Source organism: Raphanus sativus, chromosome 2 (assembly GCF_000801105.2).
Source record: "Raphanus sativus cultivar WK10039 chromosome 2, ASM80110v3, whole genome shotgun sequence".
NCBI classification, from domain to species: domain Eukaryota; kingdom Viridiplantae; phylum Streptophyta; class Magnoliopsida; order Brassicales; family Brassicaceae; genus Raphanus; species Raphanus sativus.
The window spans coordinates 29,140,627-29,155,651 of NC_079512.1; the positions used below are offsets into that span (position 1 = coordinate 29,140,627).

Genomic DNA, 15,025 nt, shown 5'->3' on the forward strand with positions numbered 1-15,025 from the left:
GAGCTGTGAGAAGATATGTCACAATGCGTTCCTGCATACCAAATTATTTGGAAATTTCTGTATAAAATTATAAAGTCGTATATCCTAACAGATTGCCGACAAATTAAAGCTAATCCTATTCGTTAGTCTCGGCACACTTGCCGTATATTATTATAATAATTATTACAACTTTTTAACTTTGAAGAAAACAATTTTCTTGTTGTGTTACATCATAGATATTTACACGGTTTTAGTGAACGTATTTACTGACTCGTAATATTACACTATACTAAAATTTAACATTTTGTTAGTTAAATATTATCTCAGATTCACTTTTTTTGAGAAAAAAATAAATATTGTTAGACTATCTATCTTCTTTCTAATCCAATACTAAATTGTTGCAAAAAGAAAAAAGTAACAACTTAATCCTCTATGGCGATAATAAGCTTTTTTAACAGAAATACATCAAATTCCGTAAATTTCGTTAGAACCAACAGATTTATATTGAAGAATTCAAACGATAAGAATTTCAAGTTACGGTAATTGTCCATTTATTACTAATAAAATAAAATAAACTTAAACGTTAAGAATTTCAAGTATTGACAAAAGAAAATTAGTTCCGGAAAAGGCAAAGAGTTAAAGTATCGAATATATTATTACTGTATATGCACTAATCATACTAATCATTCTCTTGTCTTGCAGTCCAGAAGAGAGAGAAACAAGAGAATGTTGTGTATGCAATGTCTCTCCATTAAAGAGACAATAGGTTCGAAGACTTTTCAGTCTTTTTTTTCTGCAGCTCCGTTTTACTGTAAAGCAAACACCCCTTTGTATTATATATCTTTTTCTGGGTGAGTATTTCTTGATCCTTTTCTTTTTGATGTTTCATTTTCATATCTGAAAGAATTCAAACAGTCGCTGTTGCTTGCACCTAACTCGAGTTTCACTCTCCTGAATTTCAGTTATATTGAGTTCCTTAGGGGCAAAGAAATGAAAAACAGTTTCTTTGTTTTTTGTCCTGTGATCTGTAGTTACCCTATTTTCATATTTCTGGTAATTTCATAAAAGCTCCACAAGCAAGAGCTTCTTCTTTTTTTGTTCACCTTGTTTGTGTGTATGTATATAAGTCTGATTACTTTTTTTTTCCCAAAGCATGATGAAGATTTTTTTACCCTTTGCTGTCTCTATTGACGAAGAATCTGCCTCTGTGATACATGTTGAACTATGATGCTCTGATCCTAATCTTTTTTTAAGACTGGCTTTTCCCCCTTTTCTCCCAATTCTTGTTTGTGATGATATTTTTTTTTGCTTGCATCCACAAAAAAGTTCTCTTGCTTGCTGCTGTTCCTAAGCTGAACGTATAGCTTTTGGGTGAATGCAAGTGTACTAAAAAAATGGAAACTGTGCTTTGAAGCTTTACTCATGCTTGCTTCTTTGAAAAATGATTTTGCGTCTGTCTCTCTGAAAGACTGATGTTCTTTCTTTCCACAGGAAGATCCTACGTACAAGGACCAAAGTGATATCCACCATTTGGTAAAAAGTGCAAAGGTTTTTTTTTCGGATTAGGAACTTAAATCTCATGTTAACTTATCCTTTGATTGTTGACTTCCTTATAAGGTCACATTGTCTTATTTTGTAGAATTGAGAACTAGCAGTCGTTTCAAAGGGGTCAAGCAGTTGAACAAACCTATTCTTTTCAGCCGCTGTAATGGCCAATAATCACTTGCAGTCAGACTCCACGCGTCTGTACTCGTGGTGGTGGGATAGTCACATTCCTAAAAACTCAAAATGGATTCAGGACAATCTTTCAGGTCTTCTTGATTTCTCCTTTTTATGAGTCTCTTGGATATAGATTTGGAAATAAAATAAAAAACTAACAGGAAAATGATTTGTTTGTGTTGAACCAGATATGGATTCCAAAGTCAAGACAATAATAAAGCTCATCGAAACAGACGCAGATTCGTTTGCAAGAAGAGCAGAAATGTACTACAAGAAACGTCCAGAGCTCATGAAACTAGTTGAAGAGCTATACAGAGCTTACCGTGCTTTAGCTGAGAGGTATGATCACACAACAGTGCAGCTTCGTCACGCGCATAAAGCTATGGCTGAGGCGTTTCCTGACCAGGTTCCTTTCGACCTGATCGATGATTCTGCATCATCTACATCTGGACCTCCTAAAGAAGATGGTGCAACAAGTAAAAGCAGTAGTTCAAGTCACCTAAACGAATTGCACCAACAAACTTCTGACGCTCACCACCAAGGAGATAGTGAAGTAGAAAGCTTGAAGAGAACATTGCTCGAGCTTCAGACTGAAAAGGAGGCTTTGAATCTCAGGTATCAGCTAAGCTTGAACAAACTATCAAGATTCGAAAAGGAGCTCAACGATGCTCAAAAGGATGTTAGAGGATTTGATGAACGTGCTTGCAAAGCTGAGATTGAGATTAAAGTGCTCAAAGAATCTCTTGCAAAGCTAGAGGTGGAGAGGGACACAGGGCTTCTTCAGTTTACTCAGTCTATGGAGAGAATAGCGGCATTGGAAGCATCTGTTTCTCATGAGCAAGAACAAGCCAAGGGACTCAGTGACAGAACATCTAAAGCAGAAAGAGAAGCAAGTAGTCTCAAGCAAGAGATTTCAAGATTGCAATCTGAGAGAGAGGCTGGCTTGGTCCAATACAATAAATGCCTTGAGCTGATATCTGTTTTGGAGAAGAGGATTAGAGATGCTGAGGAGAGTGTTGAAACGTTCAAGGACAAATCTGAGAAAGCAGAGAATGAAATCAAAGCTTTGAAACAAGAAGTTGTGAAGTTAAACGAAGTGAATGAAGACTTGAAAGTTAGATACCAGCTGTGTCTGGAGACGATATCAAATTTAGAGAGAGAGGTTTCTCATGCTCAGGACAATGCCAAAAGGCTTAGCAGTGAAGTTCTTGCTGGAGCTGCAAAGGTAAAGACTGTGGAGGAACAGTGTGCTCTTTTGGAGAGCTTCAATCAAAATCTGAAGGTAGAAGCAGATAGTCTAGCGCAGAAGATGTCAGCTAAAGATCAAGAACTTGTCCAGAAGCAAAAGGATCTTGAAAAGCTCCAAACTCTAATGCAAGAACAAGAGTTTCGGTTTTTGGAACTCGAAACTAGTCTTAGAAATTTGGAGAGTTTGCATTCTCAGTCTCAAGAGGAACAGAGAGTTCTCACCATGGAGCTCCAAAGCAAGGCTCAAATGTTGAGAGAACTTGAGATGAGTAATCATAAGTTGGAAGGTGACACTAGCTTACAGATTCAGAGAAATGAGATCTCTTGTTTGAAGAAGATGAAAGAAAAGCTTGAGGAAGAAGTTGCAAAACAGATGAACCAGAGCAGTTCCCTTCAAGTTGAGATACACCGCATGAAGGCTTACATGGACAACTTGAATAGGAGATACCAGCAACTAATTGAACAAGTGAGACTCACAGGTTTTGATCCCTCATCACTTGTCTTCTCAGTGAAGAAACTACAAGAAGAGAACTCAAAGCTTCTCCAGTTATGTTCCAACCAGAGAGATGATAAAGACACTCTAACAGGGAAGCTGTCTGAAATGGATAACGTTATAAAGAGGAATGCTGATTTGGAGAAACTGCTTTTGATATCAAACACAAAACTAGACGGTTCCAAAGAGAAAGGAGAGGACCTGCAAGAAAGATGTGAGTCTTTAAGAAGAGAGAGATCTGAGCTTGCTGCTGAGAGAACAAACTTGTTTTCTCAGTTACAGATCATGACAGTGAACATGCAGAAGCTCTTGGAGAAGAACTCTTTATTGGAGAGATCCCTTTCTAATGCAAACATTGAGCTTGAGAGTCTAAGGGACAAGTCAAAGTGCTTTGAAGAGTTGTTCACTTTGCTCAAGAGTGATAAGTCTGAACTCATAAAGGAGAAAGAATCTCTTCTGTCTCAACTGCATAAAGTTGAGGAGAAGCTAGGTGTCTTGGAGAAGAAGTTTACAGAGCTAGAAGTAAAATACTCTGACCTACAGAACGAGAAGAAGCTCAAGAGTCTTCAAGTAGAAGAGTTACAAGTCTCGCTTTCCACTGAGAAGCAGGAGCATGCTGATTATAAAAGATCTACTGAAAGCAGATCAGCAGATCTTCAGAGGAACGTGAGCCTTCTTAGAGAAGAGTGCCGCTCAAGGAAAAGAGAGTATGAGGAAGAGCTTGACAGAGTTGTAAACAAACAAGTTGAGATCTTCATCTTGCAAAAGCTTATAGAAGAACTTGAGCAGAAGAACGTCTCTCTCCTTATTGAGTGTCAGAAGCATGAAGAAGCATCTGAACTTTCAGAGAAACTCATTTCTGAACTGGAGAGTGAGAATCTTGAGCAGCAGATGGAAGCAGAGATCTTCTTGGATGAGATTGATAGCTTGAGGAGTGCAATCTATCAAGTGGTGAAGGCACTTCAAGTTGAAGCAGATTGCAAGACTTCGCAACAGAAAAAGATTACAAAAGACCAAACATCACTTGTTGTGGGAGAGATTAATGGGTTGAAGCGTTCACTTTCAAGCGCTGAATATGAGATGCAGAGACTTGTGGTTGAGAACTCAGTGCTCTTGTCTCTACTTGGACAGTTTCATTCAGATGGTTTGATGTTGGAATCAGAGAAGAACATGCTGGAAAAGGACAAGCACGAGTTGTTGGAAGCGAACCGGTCGTTGAAATCAGAACTGATCAGAAGAGAACAACAAGAGCAAGAGCTCAGAGCTGAAACACAAACGGAGCATTCAAAGTTTGAGAGTTTGAACCAGTCATACATGGTTTTGCAACAAGAGTATTCCTCCACACTCAACGCTAACAAAACTCTGCTTTCAGAGTTCTCACAACTTAGAAGTGGAATGCGTATAGCTGAGGAAGAAAACGATGCAACTCTTCAGGAAGCTGTTGCTTTGAGTAGCATGTGTGTGGTTTACAGGTCCTTTGGGTTTGAAATGGCTGAAGAGGTCAAAGCTTTTGCTGAAACTGTTAGCATTTTACGAGAAAGTAATACAGACCTCAAGCACAAGGTTGAGACACTGGAGGAGAAGTTAAAAGGTAAAGAGGAAGAAAATAAAGGACTTGATAAGAAGCTGGAGAAGTTACAAGAAGGGCTTGAAGTAGACAACTTCTTAAATGGAATCTTGGAACATCAGGTTCTTGATGTAGACGAAATCTTGGAACACAGGGAAATGGAGATCACAGAAGCAGAGCATATGCTCAAGGCTACACAAAGTGAAAACGAAGAGCTGCACAGAGAAGTTGAGGAGCTGAGGAAAGACGTTGAAGAATCAAGAAACATGAGGGGGGACTTGCAGAGGCAGATCTTTGGAATGTCAGATCTTGCTGGGAGGCAGGAGGAAGAGATAAGAAAACTCAACGCTTTGAATGGGATTTTGGAGTCAGAGATAGAGTTGTTACACAAAGAAGTCCAAAGACAACAGCTTAGAGAAGAGTTACTTAGTCTGGAGCTGCAAGAGAAAAGCAATGAGGTTGGACTCTGGGATGCTAATGCAACATCTTTCTACTTTGATCTTCAAATCTCATCTACCCGCGAATTATTACTTGAGAACAAAGTTAAAGAACTCAGTGGAGTATGTGAAGATCTCAGAGATGAAGCTGTTGCAAAGACGAGGAAGATGAAAGAAAGAGTTTGCTTTTTGGAGTCTCAATTGACTGAGCTGCAGACTCAATTGTCAGCTTATGATCCTGTGATAGCATCTTTGGCAAAAGATGTGAAATCTCTTGAGAAAAGTAGTCAGGCTTTAACGACAAGTCCTGCACTAGCCTATCAACAAAGAGAGGTAAGTCTTCCTTCTTATTTCAAATGTAATTTTCAGCTCATCTTCATGGAACTAAACTAAACTAAACCCTTTTTGCTTCAGGAAGAATCTGTTTGTGAAGAGTTTGAAGAAAGTGGAAGCATCACCACTCCAGGAAATGGAACTGTGATTAAAATGAAACCAAGGCTTTTAAGGCAAAGAACAAGAAATGCCTCCTACAGAAGCAGAAGCCGCAGGAAGATTGAAGAGATACAATGTGAGGAAAGGGTCACTGGTGAATCTAGCCGACCAAGATGGAAGCCTGAGATGAGAGAAGTGAAAAATGAGTTATTAAGTAGTGGTGGTGGTTCCAATGGCCTAAGCCGGAATCCCTCTATAGAATCTGAGAAAGTGGTTGGAGTCGTTGACAAGCAAGAGCTATCTAGAAACATAGAAGACAAGGCAAAGATCATGGAGAGACTGTTGTCTGACTCAAGAAGACTGCTAAGTCTCCGGATTAGCCTAACGGATTTAAAAAGCAAGCTGGAGATGAACGGGAAACAAGGCAGAGTCAGCAAAGCTGATATAGTTATAGTGAAGAGACAGCTGAAAGAGATGGAAGAAGCTGTCTTGCAGATGACAAACACAAACGAGATTCTCTCAAAGGAAGCCGAGGAGACTTCCGGAGATTCCAGAGATATATACAGAAAAGTTGTTATGGAGAAGTCAAGAAACGGGTCTGAGAAGATTGAGCAGTTGCAGAGCAAATTGCAGAGCATTGAGAAAGCGGTTCTGAAGCTTGAAGATGGAGCTACAAGCAAACGAAGCAGGACAATGATTCTCTTCAGAGACATTATCCACAAGGGCGGGAAAAGAAGTGCAAGACAGAAGAAAAACCGGTTCTGCGGGTTTATAAGATCTTCTCCTAAAGAAGAGCAGGATGGTTTATAAGTAATAATATATGATTGAGCTGACTATAGTAGTACTATTATGGTATGATTTTTGAAATAATGGAGCGGTTTGCCTAAGATATATATTGTAAAATAAAGCTAGTTCAGAGGACAAAGAAGCATATATATATATTACAAGAAATGTTTGTGGAGAACATGATGGGTCTTCACATCTTATTACACAGACAATGTGTGCTAAACTTACTACCAACTAGAAGTTGACTTTCTTGAAAAAAGATTCAAAGAATTTTAAAAAGCTACACGGTGTAGCCTGGCTACAAGACACAAAATGCTTTCTAGTGTTGAGGAGTGAGAGAAGGAAACGTTGGAATGGATTGCAGTATAAGTTTCCTCCCACCACTTCTTCTCCCTGAGCTGGAAGAGTCCAGATGAGGAGGAGAGACCCTCTTACCATTGGGAGAGACAGCTTTGGTGTTATCTATAGAGGTGTGGCTAAGAATCTCAGGCATTTCTTCAGCTCCATCCTCTGTCACTGTCTCCAGTGACTTCGTTTCCGATTTTCTTGTATATTGACTGTTAAACATCCCTGATGAAGAAGATCCACCTCCAAGTACAGACTGTGGAGGAGGCATCATGTTCTTTAGCTGAACCAGTTGTTGTCTGAACAACACAAAAAAAATACAACAATTTCAGGTGACATAGACTTCACAAGCCACAACAAAACACCTTTCAGAGTTAGAGATCTGTACCTGTAAATCGACATTGGTGTCGCAGGTAGAGCAGAACTCTCTTCCTTTCTCATCAAATATACCTCAGTGTTCTCTTGGTTTTTGGTTCTTTTGGTCTTCTTAGATGTTTCATTTTCCTCCTCTTGTTCAGCTTCCATGTCAACAATGGACGAACCTGAGGTATTCATTTAAATAGAATCAGAATCATAAAGAGAGAACTTGAGACTGTTTAGCAATGAAAACTCAGAAGAAGAGAAGCTTAACCATCTTTGCGGCCAAATGCATTCTTACACCCTTCACATCTACAGTTTATGGAACACCCCACACCACCCTTTAAAAAAACATAAGACCAAGAGTAAGTTAAAACACATAGATATCATCAATCCATGGGAAGTACATAGAAAAATAAAAAAATAAAAAAACCTGGAAGCATTCACAGTATTTCTTCAGACAGTTTGATTTCTTGCAGTTGCAGCCACGTTTATGGCGTGCAGAAGCTGGAGTTTTGCTTGCATCATCCTGTATGTCATTACACTTTTATTACTCCTTCAAACAAGATAAAAAGTATTATTGATAGAGAGTGGAAAATGAATTTACCCCGGTTTCTAGAACCAAATCGGAGCTCTTAATAACTTTAGGAGCAAATGCAAGTGGGTTCCGAGACTCAATCTGTTTGCGAGTAGCCAAGACAGTATCTTCATGAATAGGCTTGTTGAAGCAGTCTATACACGAGCATGGCTCTATGCAGTAGACTCCAGCAGCAAAGCATTCACAGTAACTACACATAAATATTCAAGACACTCAATAAACACCAAAGTTTTTTTCAAGAGCCTAAGATTGAAAAGGAAGAGGAATCATGAAGCCTTACAGTTTCAAGCACTTTGACTTTTTGCAGTTACATCTCTTACATGATGACTCGCCTTCTCCAGCTTCCATCTTAACCCTGTGTGTTTTACAATAGCCAACAGTTATTAAAACAGAGAAAAAAAAAACATATTAATTTTATCACAGGACAAACAAAACTTGCCTCTTCTTCTTAGGGCTGCTCAAATGCAACTCTTCCAAGGTTGGTTCATCAGGAACAACTTCCAGGTCCCGGGTTGCAGTTTCAGTTTGGTCAAATGGTTCTTGCAGTGTAGAGCTTGAGCCTTGTAGACCCACTTGATACTTCTCAGTACACGAGTAGTCATGAGTGGTGGTATTGATTTTACAATCCTTTGTGGACATTAAAAGGGCATTCAGATGAAGACCAATACTCGGTACAACACATCTGGACGAGGATCCACAAGCCACAGTGTTATTCTCACTGGACGTTTGTTTATTCCCCGGCATCTCAAAGTCCAAACATCTTCTTCTGATACCACGGTGCAAGACTGAAACAGCCTATCACAAGACAACTCTTTTAGAGACAAATGATCATTTATAAGACACTAATTGAGATATGATTCCTGAGTTTTTATTTACCCCATAAGGACTTGCGTTTGAAGACTCCGGTTCGTTTATTGAACCAGGCTGCATTGTTGGCATCACTGAAGGTGCTAGGGAGGGTGATGCTCTCTGCATCATAAGGCATCTAAAAGCCTCTGAATCATTAGGTGAGCTGAAGATTAAGAACTCAGAAGAATCTGCAATCAATCTATCCCAATCCGGAGTTTCGTTTTTCCCCTGAACATTATCATTCATCATCTTCTGCATCTCCATCCCTGCAGCATCCTCACCATTATTCTCTTCTCTAGGAGGAGAAGCGTATGGCACAAGCGAAAGATCGGTGGTCTCTCTACTACCACAAGGTGAAACAGCAAGGGGGTCATCAAGATTTGTTTCCTTGACGATTTGTGGCTGCTCCATTTCAGTTGAAGCATCTGTGTTGAATTCTGTAGTGGCATCTGCTTCTGCTACAGCTTCTACATTTGACGCGGAATTGTCTTGAGATTCTTGAACAGGAATGGTGGGATCAGAAGAAGGGTGGTGAGTTTTGAAGAATCTTGATTCTTTGTGAGAAGAAGTAAGGTGTGGTGAAGTGAAAACAGAGGGAGGGGAAGTGAAATTGAGAGTGCTAAACTGGTGAGGGTTTGGTATGGATTTGACAGGTCTTATTGGAGACAAACTGTTTATGTAATTGAACACTGGAGAATCCTGCATTTTCAGACAACAACCCAAAAAGGGAACTTTTTATTTATGTGATGAAATTAAGAAGGTGAGAGCAGAAGATCTGAGATTCCAATTAAGAATCTAAAGGAATTTTAACCCAAAAAAAAGAGAGAATCCTTAAAAACAGTACAGACAAAAAGTACAGATTCTATAGTGAATTGGGAATGTCTGGTCATAATTGCAATAGTGAACTGAAACGGCCGAAGTTAAATAACAAATCTATATTTTGTGTTTGAATAAACTGATTTGATTACAATTCAAAAAAAAAATGTAAGAACTATGAATTTTTTTAGTGAGGAAATTAAGGTAAGAAAAAGATTCTAAATAAAGGACAGATTTTGTGGTGAATTATGTTGTGAAGTGTCAAATGAAACCGCCGAAGTCAAACAAACCTAAAACCAGTTAACGTTGTGTTTCTGTCATTGAACTTAACTGCTTTGACTTTTGACAAAAACCAGAAAAAAAAAGGAAATTAAGAAAAATTAAAAAGACATAATAGTCTCTGAACTTTGTAAAACATGGTCGATTTAACCTAATCTATGAATCTGGATTTTTAAAATAAGAAATGTCTGAAAATTTAGAGATTCACACCAAAACTTTCAGAATTGGCACCATATGTAACACAAACAGAAGAAACTAAAAGTACTAAAACATTGACCAAAAACAATGAATAGGTGTTAATAATAGAAAAGCAAACCTCGAATCTGGATTTGGAAATTGGAGTTTCGATCTGGGTAATACTCTTCTGAGGAGTGTCCATAGTTGAACAGTGAAAACAAATCACAACCACACTCTCTTTGTCTCTCTTATCTCTGGAGAAAGAAGGAAGGTCTCACACTTTCTCTTTCTCTTTATCTGTTTTTTAGTGGAAGAAGAAGAAGAAGAGAGAGATTCAAACGAGAGCAGAAGCGGGAAATGAAGATAATTGTCAGAAACAGACCCACCACTTTGTCTTTCCCTAACAACTGTTTCTCTTTCTCTGTGTATGTATACACAAGTGTACGAGTATCTCTCTCTCTCTCTCACACTCTGTGAATAGTAGTAGGTGTGGATAAATGAATCCTTGATACCTTGCTTTGTCTACAATCAAGCCAAGTAAATACTACTCTCGATCCTTTACTTTTAGTAAAGTAACGGACACTAGTGTTTTTTTTTTTTGCTCTTTTCCTTTTATTTATCTTTTTGTTTTATTGGAAGAAAATATAATAATACAATAAATAACTGCAGGAATTACAGTTCTGTTCACTGCTTCTCTTTTGTTTGCATGCAATTACAATTATTTCCTCTCTTTTGTTAAGTGGTTTTATGTAAATCGAGATTTTTTTCACTAATTAAGAATAAATATTTTTAGCTTTTTTTGGTCAAATGTTTTTAAAGAAAATATAGATTTTGGTATAATACTACCGAAAATAGTCGGTCACCCCCATAATTCTTCCTACAGGAGATTTGGTAATAATAAACCATTTGCCAGAAATAAATGCAGTCTTGTCATAAGATTTTTTCCTTCTTTAAGGACTGACAGAGAATTGTTAAAAAGATTAATGAAAAGGAGCATATTATAAGGCTGAAACAGGGAGAATTACAAGAAAGCGCTAATGTTTAATTATGACACATATATGATATATCATAAATTTATTGGTCAGTTATTCAGAATATTAGTAATTAACTGGGGTCAAACACAAAAGTTAAAAAACGTCCCGATAAAATCAAGTACATGATTGCATAAAATTACGTCGGCCTTTCATTGTTATAAACATATTCTTGTACGAACCTGTTTAGTTATAATAATTCTCTAATTATAGTTACATTGTAATTATTTGTACACGCCTCTGACAAATAATTGCATAAGGTTGCTCGTCCCGCTTTATTCTAACTGTACCAGCGATTGGTCCTAACTCCTAATGAAAGCGATATACTCTTCACCACAGAGACAGAGAGTCACTACTAATCAGTAATCACACCTAGACATGTTTACTGTGATCGAACGTATTAGAAATAAGTCACTAAAAATACGTAGAGCTGCCGGGCTAGGGAAGTAAAATAGTTTTTCTTGTTTCCACCGAAACAAAAGATATTATTAATAAATACGAACCCTTTTATTTTTGATAGGCGAACATGCCTTCCCCGTGAACCTCTTAAAGTTAAAGCCCTAAGAATTTAATATAAATTCGCCGGTGGGGTTACGTTTTGTTACTAACGTGATTTTTTCTGAATTTACCTTTATATCCCTGTTCTTATCCTGGAGCCATTTTCTTATCCCATGGGTAGTTTCGGAGTTAAAACGAAAATGACAGCTAGGCGTTATGTGCATTAGGCGGGAAAATGGATTTAGAAGGAAAGGGGTTTTACTGTACGCTAGTGTTTACCATGTTATAGTGCACTGTTGAGGTTATGGGATCGAATGGATGATATATCGACACGTGGACGAGTATCTTTGTCTTGCTAGATGATGACTAGTTTGACTTCGCAAGTTACGGTGTACGATCTTCCAACTACGTGGACTTGTAACCTAAATCTTGTGTCTACCATATTCTCTCTGCTTAGATCTTACCGAGTAGGGCACACGACACGACGTCGTGTTTTGTTCGTATGGTTTGTTCTCGATCCTAATAATTATCGATTACGTGCTATTTCTGTTTCTAAACAAATATTTTTTACTAATAAAATTTTAATTATAAAAATTTATCTTATAATATTATTAGAAGATAAAATACTAATTTAAATTAATAATGAGCTTTAGATTATGACGGTAAAAATGTAAACTTTTACTAAAAGCTTACGGTATAAATATAAAATAATATATTTTTCAAACAAAAAAATAATTCTAAAACTATATATATTAAATAAAGAGAGTATATATTATAATCATCGATGATGGAATGCTGCATCCAACTAGTACATTACACATTTTTCAAATAATTAGGCACTTTTGATATTAATTGATTATACTTTTTAAACTAGATATTAATTGATTATACATACTCTCTGATCAATATTAGAAAATACACATTTATTTATATTTTTAGGGAGATTTGGTAAAATGGACCAAAAATCTAACATTTTTTCCTAGTAGACCTTTCATCAACCTTTGCAATTTTTTCTATTTTTATCTAGCGGATTCTCAATTTTACATTTGTTTCTAGTAGAGGTTGAACTTATGGAATAACAAACTAGACGACCATCTCGCGTTGGGCAATACATATGTCTAGAAAGTAGAAACAGGGTAACTCTTTTTAAAAAAGATAAATGAATAATTTTTTTTTTTTTGATCAAGATAAATGCATAATATATGTCTAGTTTCGGGAGAATTTACCGATAGTCCTTTTTTAAACACGCAATAAGTAGTTGGTAAAGATGTAAAGTCATATTCACATTCGTGAAATTATGCGTTTGTTGGTTTGAAGACTTTAGACTCGTAGACTTGTAGTGTGAACTATTTCGGTTTATGTTAGCTCGGTGCGGTGATGGTTTGTTTTATAAAAATGTAGGTTAACCACATGCTTGCTTCGGAGTCTTGAGAGCCAAAGTCATGAATCATGATAAACAAATTTAAATATTAAATTGATTATTATAGATCAGGTCTAATAGGCGAACTGGACGGATGCATGGGACCGAATTAGTCTACAAACATTCTTGACTGCAAATTGCAATTACTAAAAATGGTGAAATGAAAACTTTGTTTGGCCAGGTATATGCCAACGTTTATTTATCGCTTATCTCACTTGTATAGTGTGAAATGAAAAACAAATAAAAACGATTCAATTTCTAAATTTCTTTAATCATATGTTAATTGTGTTCGTCAGACTCATAACAGTTATTTTATAAACCCAACTGATAATTAGGCAGGTCGGGTCCAATCTTTATAGATGTCAAACAATATTAAAATGACTAAAAATGAGAGCTTCAAGTCTCTGTATAGAGACCAACTATTTAGTGGCCAACAGTACCGGTCCTGACATAAAAAGACCATAAGCAATTTTTTTTTAAAATTGGCCATTTTTTTATAAATTTTGTAGCTTTTTTTCCTTAAAAACTGATTTTTTGACAATCTTTTAGTAATATATACACTGGTGACTACAGTTCTAAATTTGTAATCCATGCACGTTCCCGTAAATAAAAGATACAACTGAACGAAGAATTTGTTCTCAAATGATAGTAAACCTCGTTTACATGCACTCGATGCAATGCAAATACACATGTTGCAAATCCATGAAATTCACAATGCTACAATTTCTTAAGACAGGAAAATAAACCAGCAACAACATATATATATTTATTTTCAAAAAAAAAACAACATGTGTGTGTGTAGGTGGCAAAGCAATATGTAAACGTAAGGAATTATAACAAGATACGGACATATTGGCCAATAAAAGAAAAATACGTACATATTATTTGTATAATTTTTCTGGTGTGCAACATTATTTGTATATAAAATGAAATAAAAACATTATTTGTATAAATTAAAAACCCCAAAGTAACACATATAAAGAGTAGAAAAAGTACATTCTTGGCATAAAGAAGCTCCATGCTAAAATCATAATGTCGACCAAACATCCTGCCTTCAAGATCACGTGCCTAAAGGCGCATCACATGACCTAAATCACATAAAACGATTATCCTTCATTACATATATATTTTTCTTAATAAGAAAAAGAACATATTAAAACCGAACACAACACCTATATTTAATCTATATATATACTTGTTAGTAGACAAACAGGTCTTTTTTTTTGAGAAAAGGCATTCAAACAAACAGGTCTTTTGAAATCGGGATATTATAAAGTTCATTTTTGAACTTTTAGTGAATGTCAGGTTGCTTGATACTGGCATACAGATTAGTCAGAGGTTTAGAAAGAATACCAAAACAAATAATGATATACACATTAATCACTAAGTCAAGATCCTCGATCTCTAAGTCTTTCTCACAATGACAATAAGAAAAAGCCAACGTAGCAAAATCAGTATATAGCTCATATATGTTTGTACGGTGAATCTTTTATCATTTTCTGTCCATTCCTCTTAGCTCTATATGAATAACTGTAATTGATTTCTTGGGCTGACCTTAAATTTTTTTTTTTTATAATCCAGAGATTCCCTGCTTACGCAGATCATTCTTCTGGGTCCGGTCAGGCAGCGGTCCACTTTATCCGGGAAAGCTTAACCTGGACTGAAGACAAGGCCCAACATCCAGTACCGCATTTTTGGTGACAGGGAAGAGGTAATCCCCTCCACGAAGTTCGAACCCGTGAGCATGATCATTGGCCCCCAAAGTTCTTACCAAATGTGCTACCTCATCCCGTCAACAAAGAGATATCAAAGGGGAAATTTTGCACATCTTCTTTCTCTCTTAAGTACGCAAAAGTTGGCATGCATATATCTTTTGACATATGAACTCATATATATCAAGGTGAAATTCAACTCTCTTTTTTTTTAACTCAACTTTTCCTTTTTCATATCAATATATTAATTCAGTTTAATGAACTGGAACCACGCCGATATAT

General features: G+C 36.7%; 2 protein-coding genes across 5 annotated transcripts; one reads left to right on the forward strand and one right to left on the reverse strand.

Annotated features, from left to right (window-relative positions):
- The first annotated feature begins 673 nt into the window (after window positions 1-673).
- LOC108841936 (protein NETWORKED 1B) lies at window positions 674-6,839 on the forward strand. 4 transcript variants are annotated; one of them, XM_018614720.2, is made up of 5 exons: window positions 674-830; window positions 1,471-1,527; window positions 1,619-1,790; window positions 1,887-5,776; window positions 5,858-6,839. In XM_018614720.2, exons 3-5 carry the CDS (start codon window positions 1,688-1,690, stop codon window positions 6,683-6,685), a joined length of 4,821 nt encoding a protein of 1,606 aa, XP_018470222.1. In that variant the 5' UTR covers window positions 674-830; window positions 1,471-1,527; window positions 1,619-1,687; the 3' UTR covers window positions 6,686-6,839. The 4 variants fall into 4 exon arrangements, with proteins under 4 accessions (XP_018470222.1, XP_018470224.1, XP_018470223.1 ...); XM_018614722.2 differs by having other exon boundaries at window positions 1,471-1,512; XM_018614721.2 differs by lacking the exon at window positions 674-830 and adding an exon at window positions 857-1,032.
- Window positions 6,792-10,542, reverse strand: LOC108841937 (protein tesmin/TSO1-like CXC 2). Its single transcript, XM_018614726.2, has 9 exons — window positions 10,222-10,542; window positions 8,838-9,509; window positions 8,401-8,756; window positions 8,242-8,316; window positions 7,971-8,151; window positions 7,797-7,892; window positions 7,638-7,704; window positions 7,395-7,548; window positions 6,792-7,305 (listed from the first exon to the last, which is right to left on the reverse strand). Exons 1-9 carry the CDS (start codon window positions 10,282-10,284, stop codon window positions 6,981-6,983), a joined length of 1,989 nt encoding a protein of 662 aa, XP_018470228.1. The 5' UTR covers window positions 10,285-10,542; the 3' UTR covers window positions 6,792-6,980.
- Window positions 10,543-15,025: the final 4,483 nt, after the last annotated feature.

What these genes read in the sequence shown, in the direction of transcription:
- LOC108841936 (XM_018614720.2), top strand. Translation starts at nt 1,688, where the DNA reads ATGGCCAATAATCACTTGCAGTCAGACTCCACGCGTCTGTACTCGTGG. An exon ending in GATTCAGGACAATCTTTCAG is followed by an intron (nt 1,791 to 1,886) that starts GTCTTCTTGATT and finishes GTGTTGAACCAG; the next exon opens with ATATGGATTCCAAAGTCAAG. An exon ending in TAGCCTATCAACAAAGAGAG is followed by an intron (nt 5,777 to 5,857) that starts GTAAGTCTTCCT and finishes TTTTTGCTTCAG; the next exon opens with GAAGAATCTGTTTGTGAAGA.
- LOC108841937 (XM_018614726.2), bottom strand. Translation starts at nt 10,284, where the DNA reads ATGGACACTCCTCAGAAGAGTATTACCCAGATCGAAACTCCAATTTCC. An exon ending in AGCAGCCCTAAGAAGAAGAG is followed by an intron (nt 8,317 to 8,400) that starts GCAAGTTTTGTT and finishes TAAAACACACAG; the next exon opens with GGTTAAGATGGAAGCTGGAG. An exon ending in ATTTGGTTCTAGAAACCGGG is followed by an intron (nt 7,893 to 7,970) that starts GTAAATTCATTT and finishes AATGACATACAG; the next exon opens with GATGATGCAAGCAAAACTCC.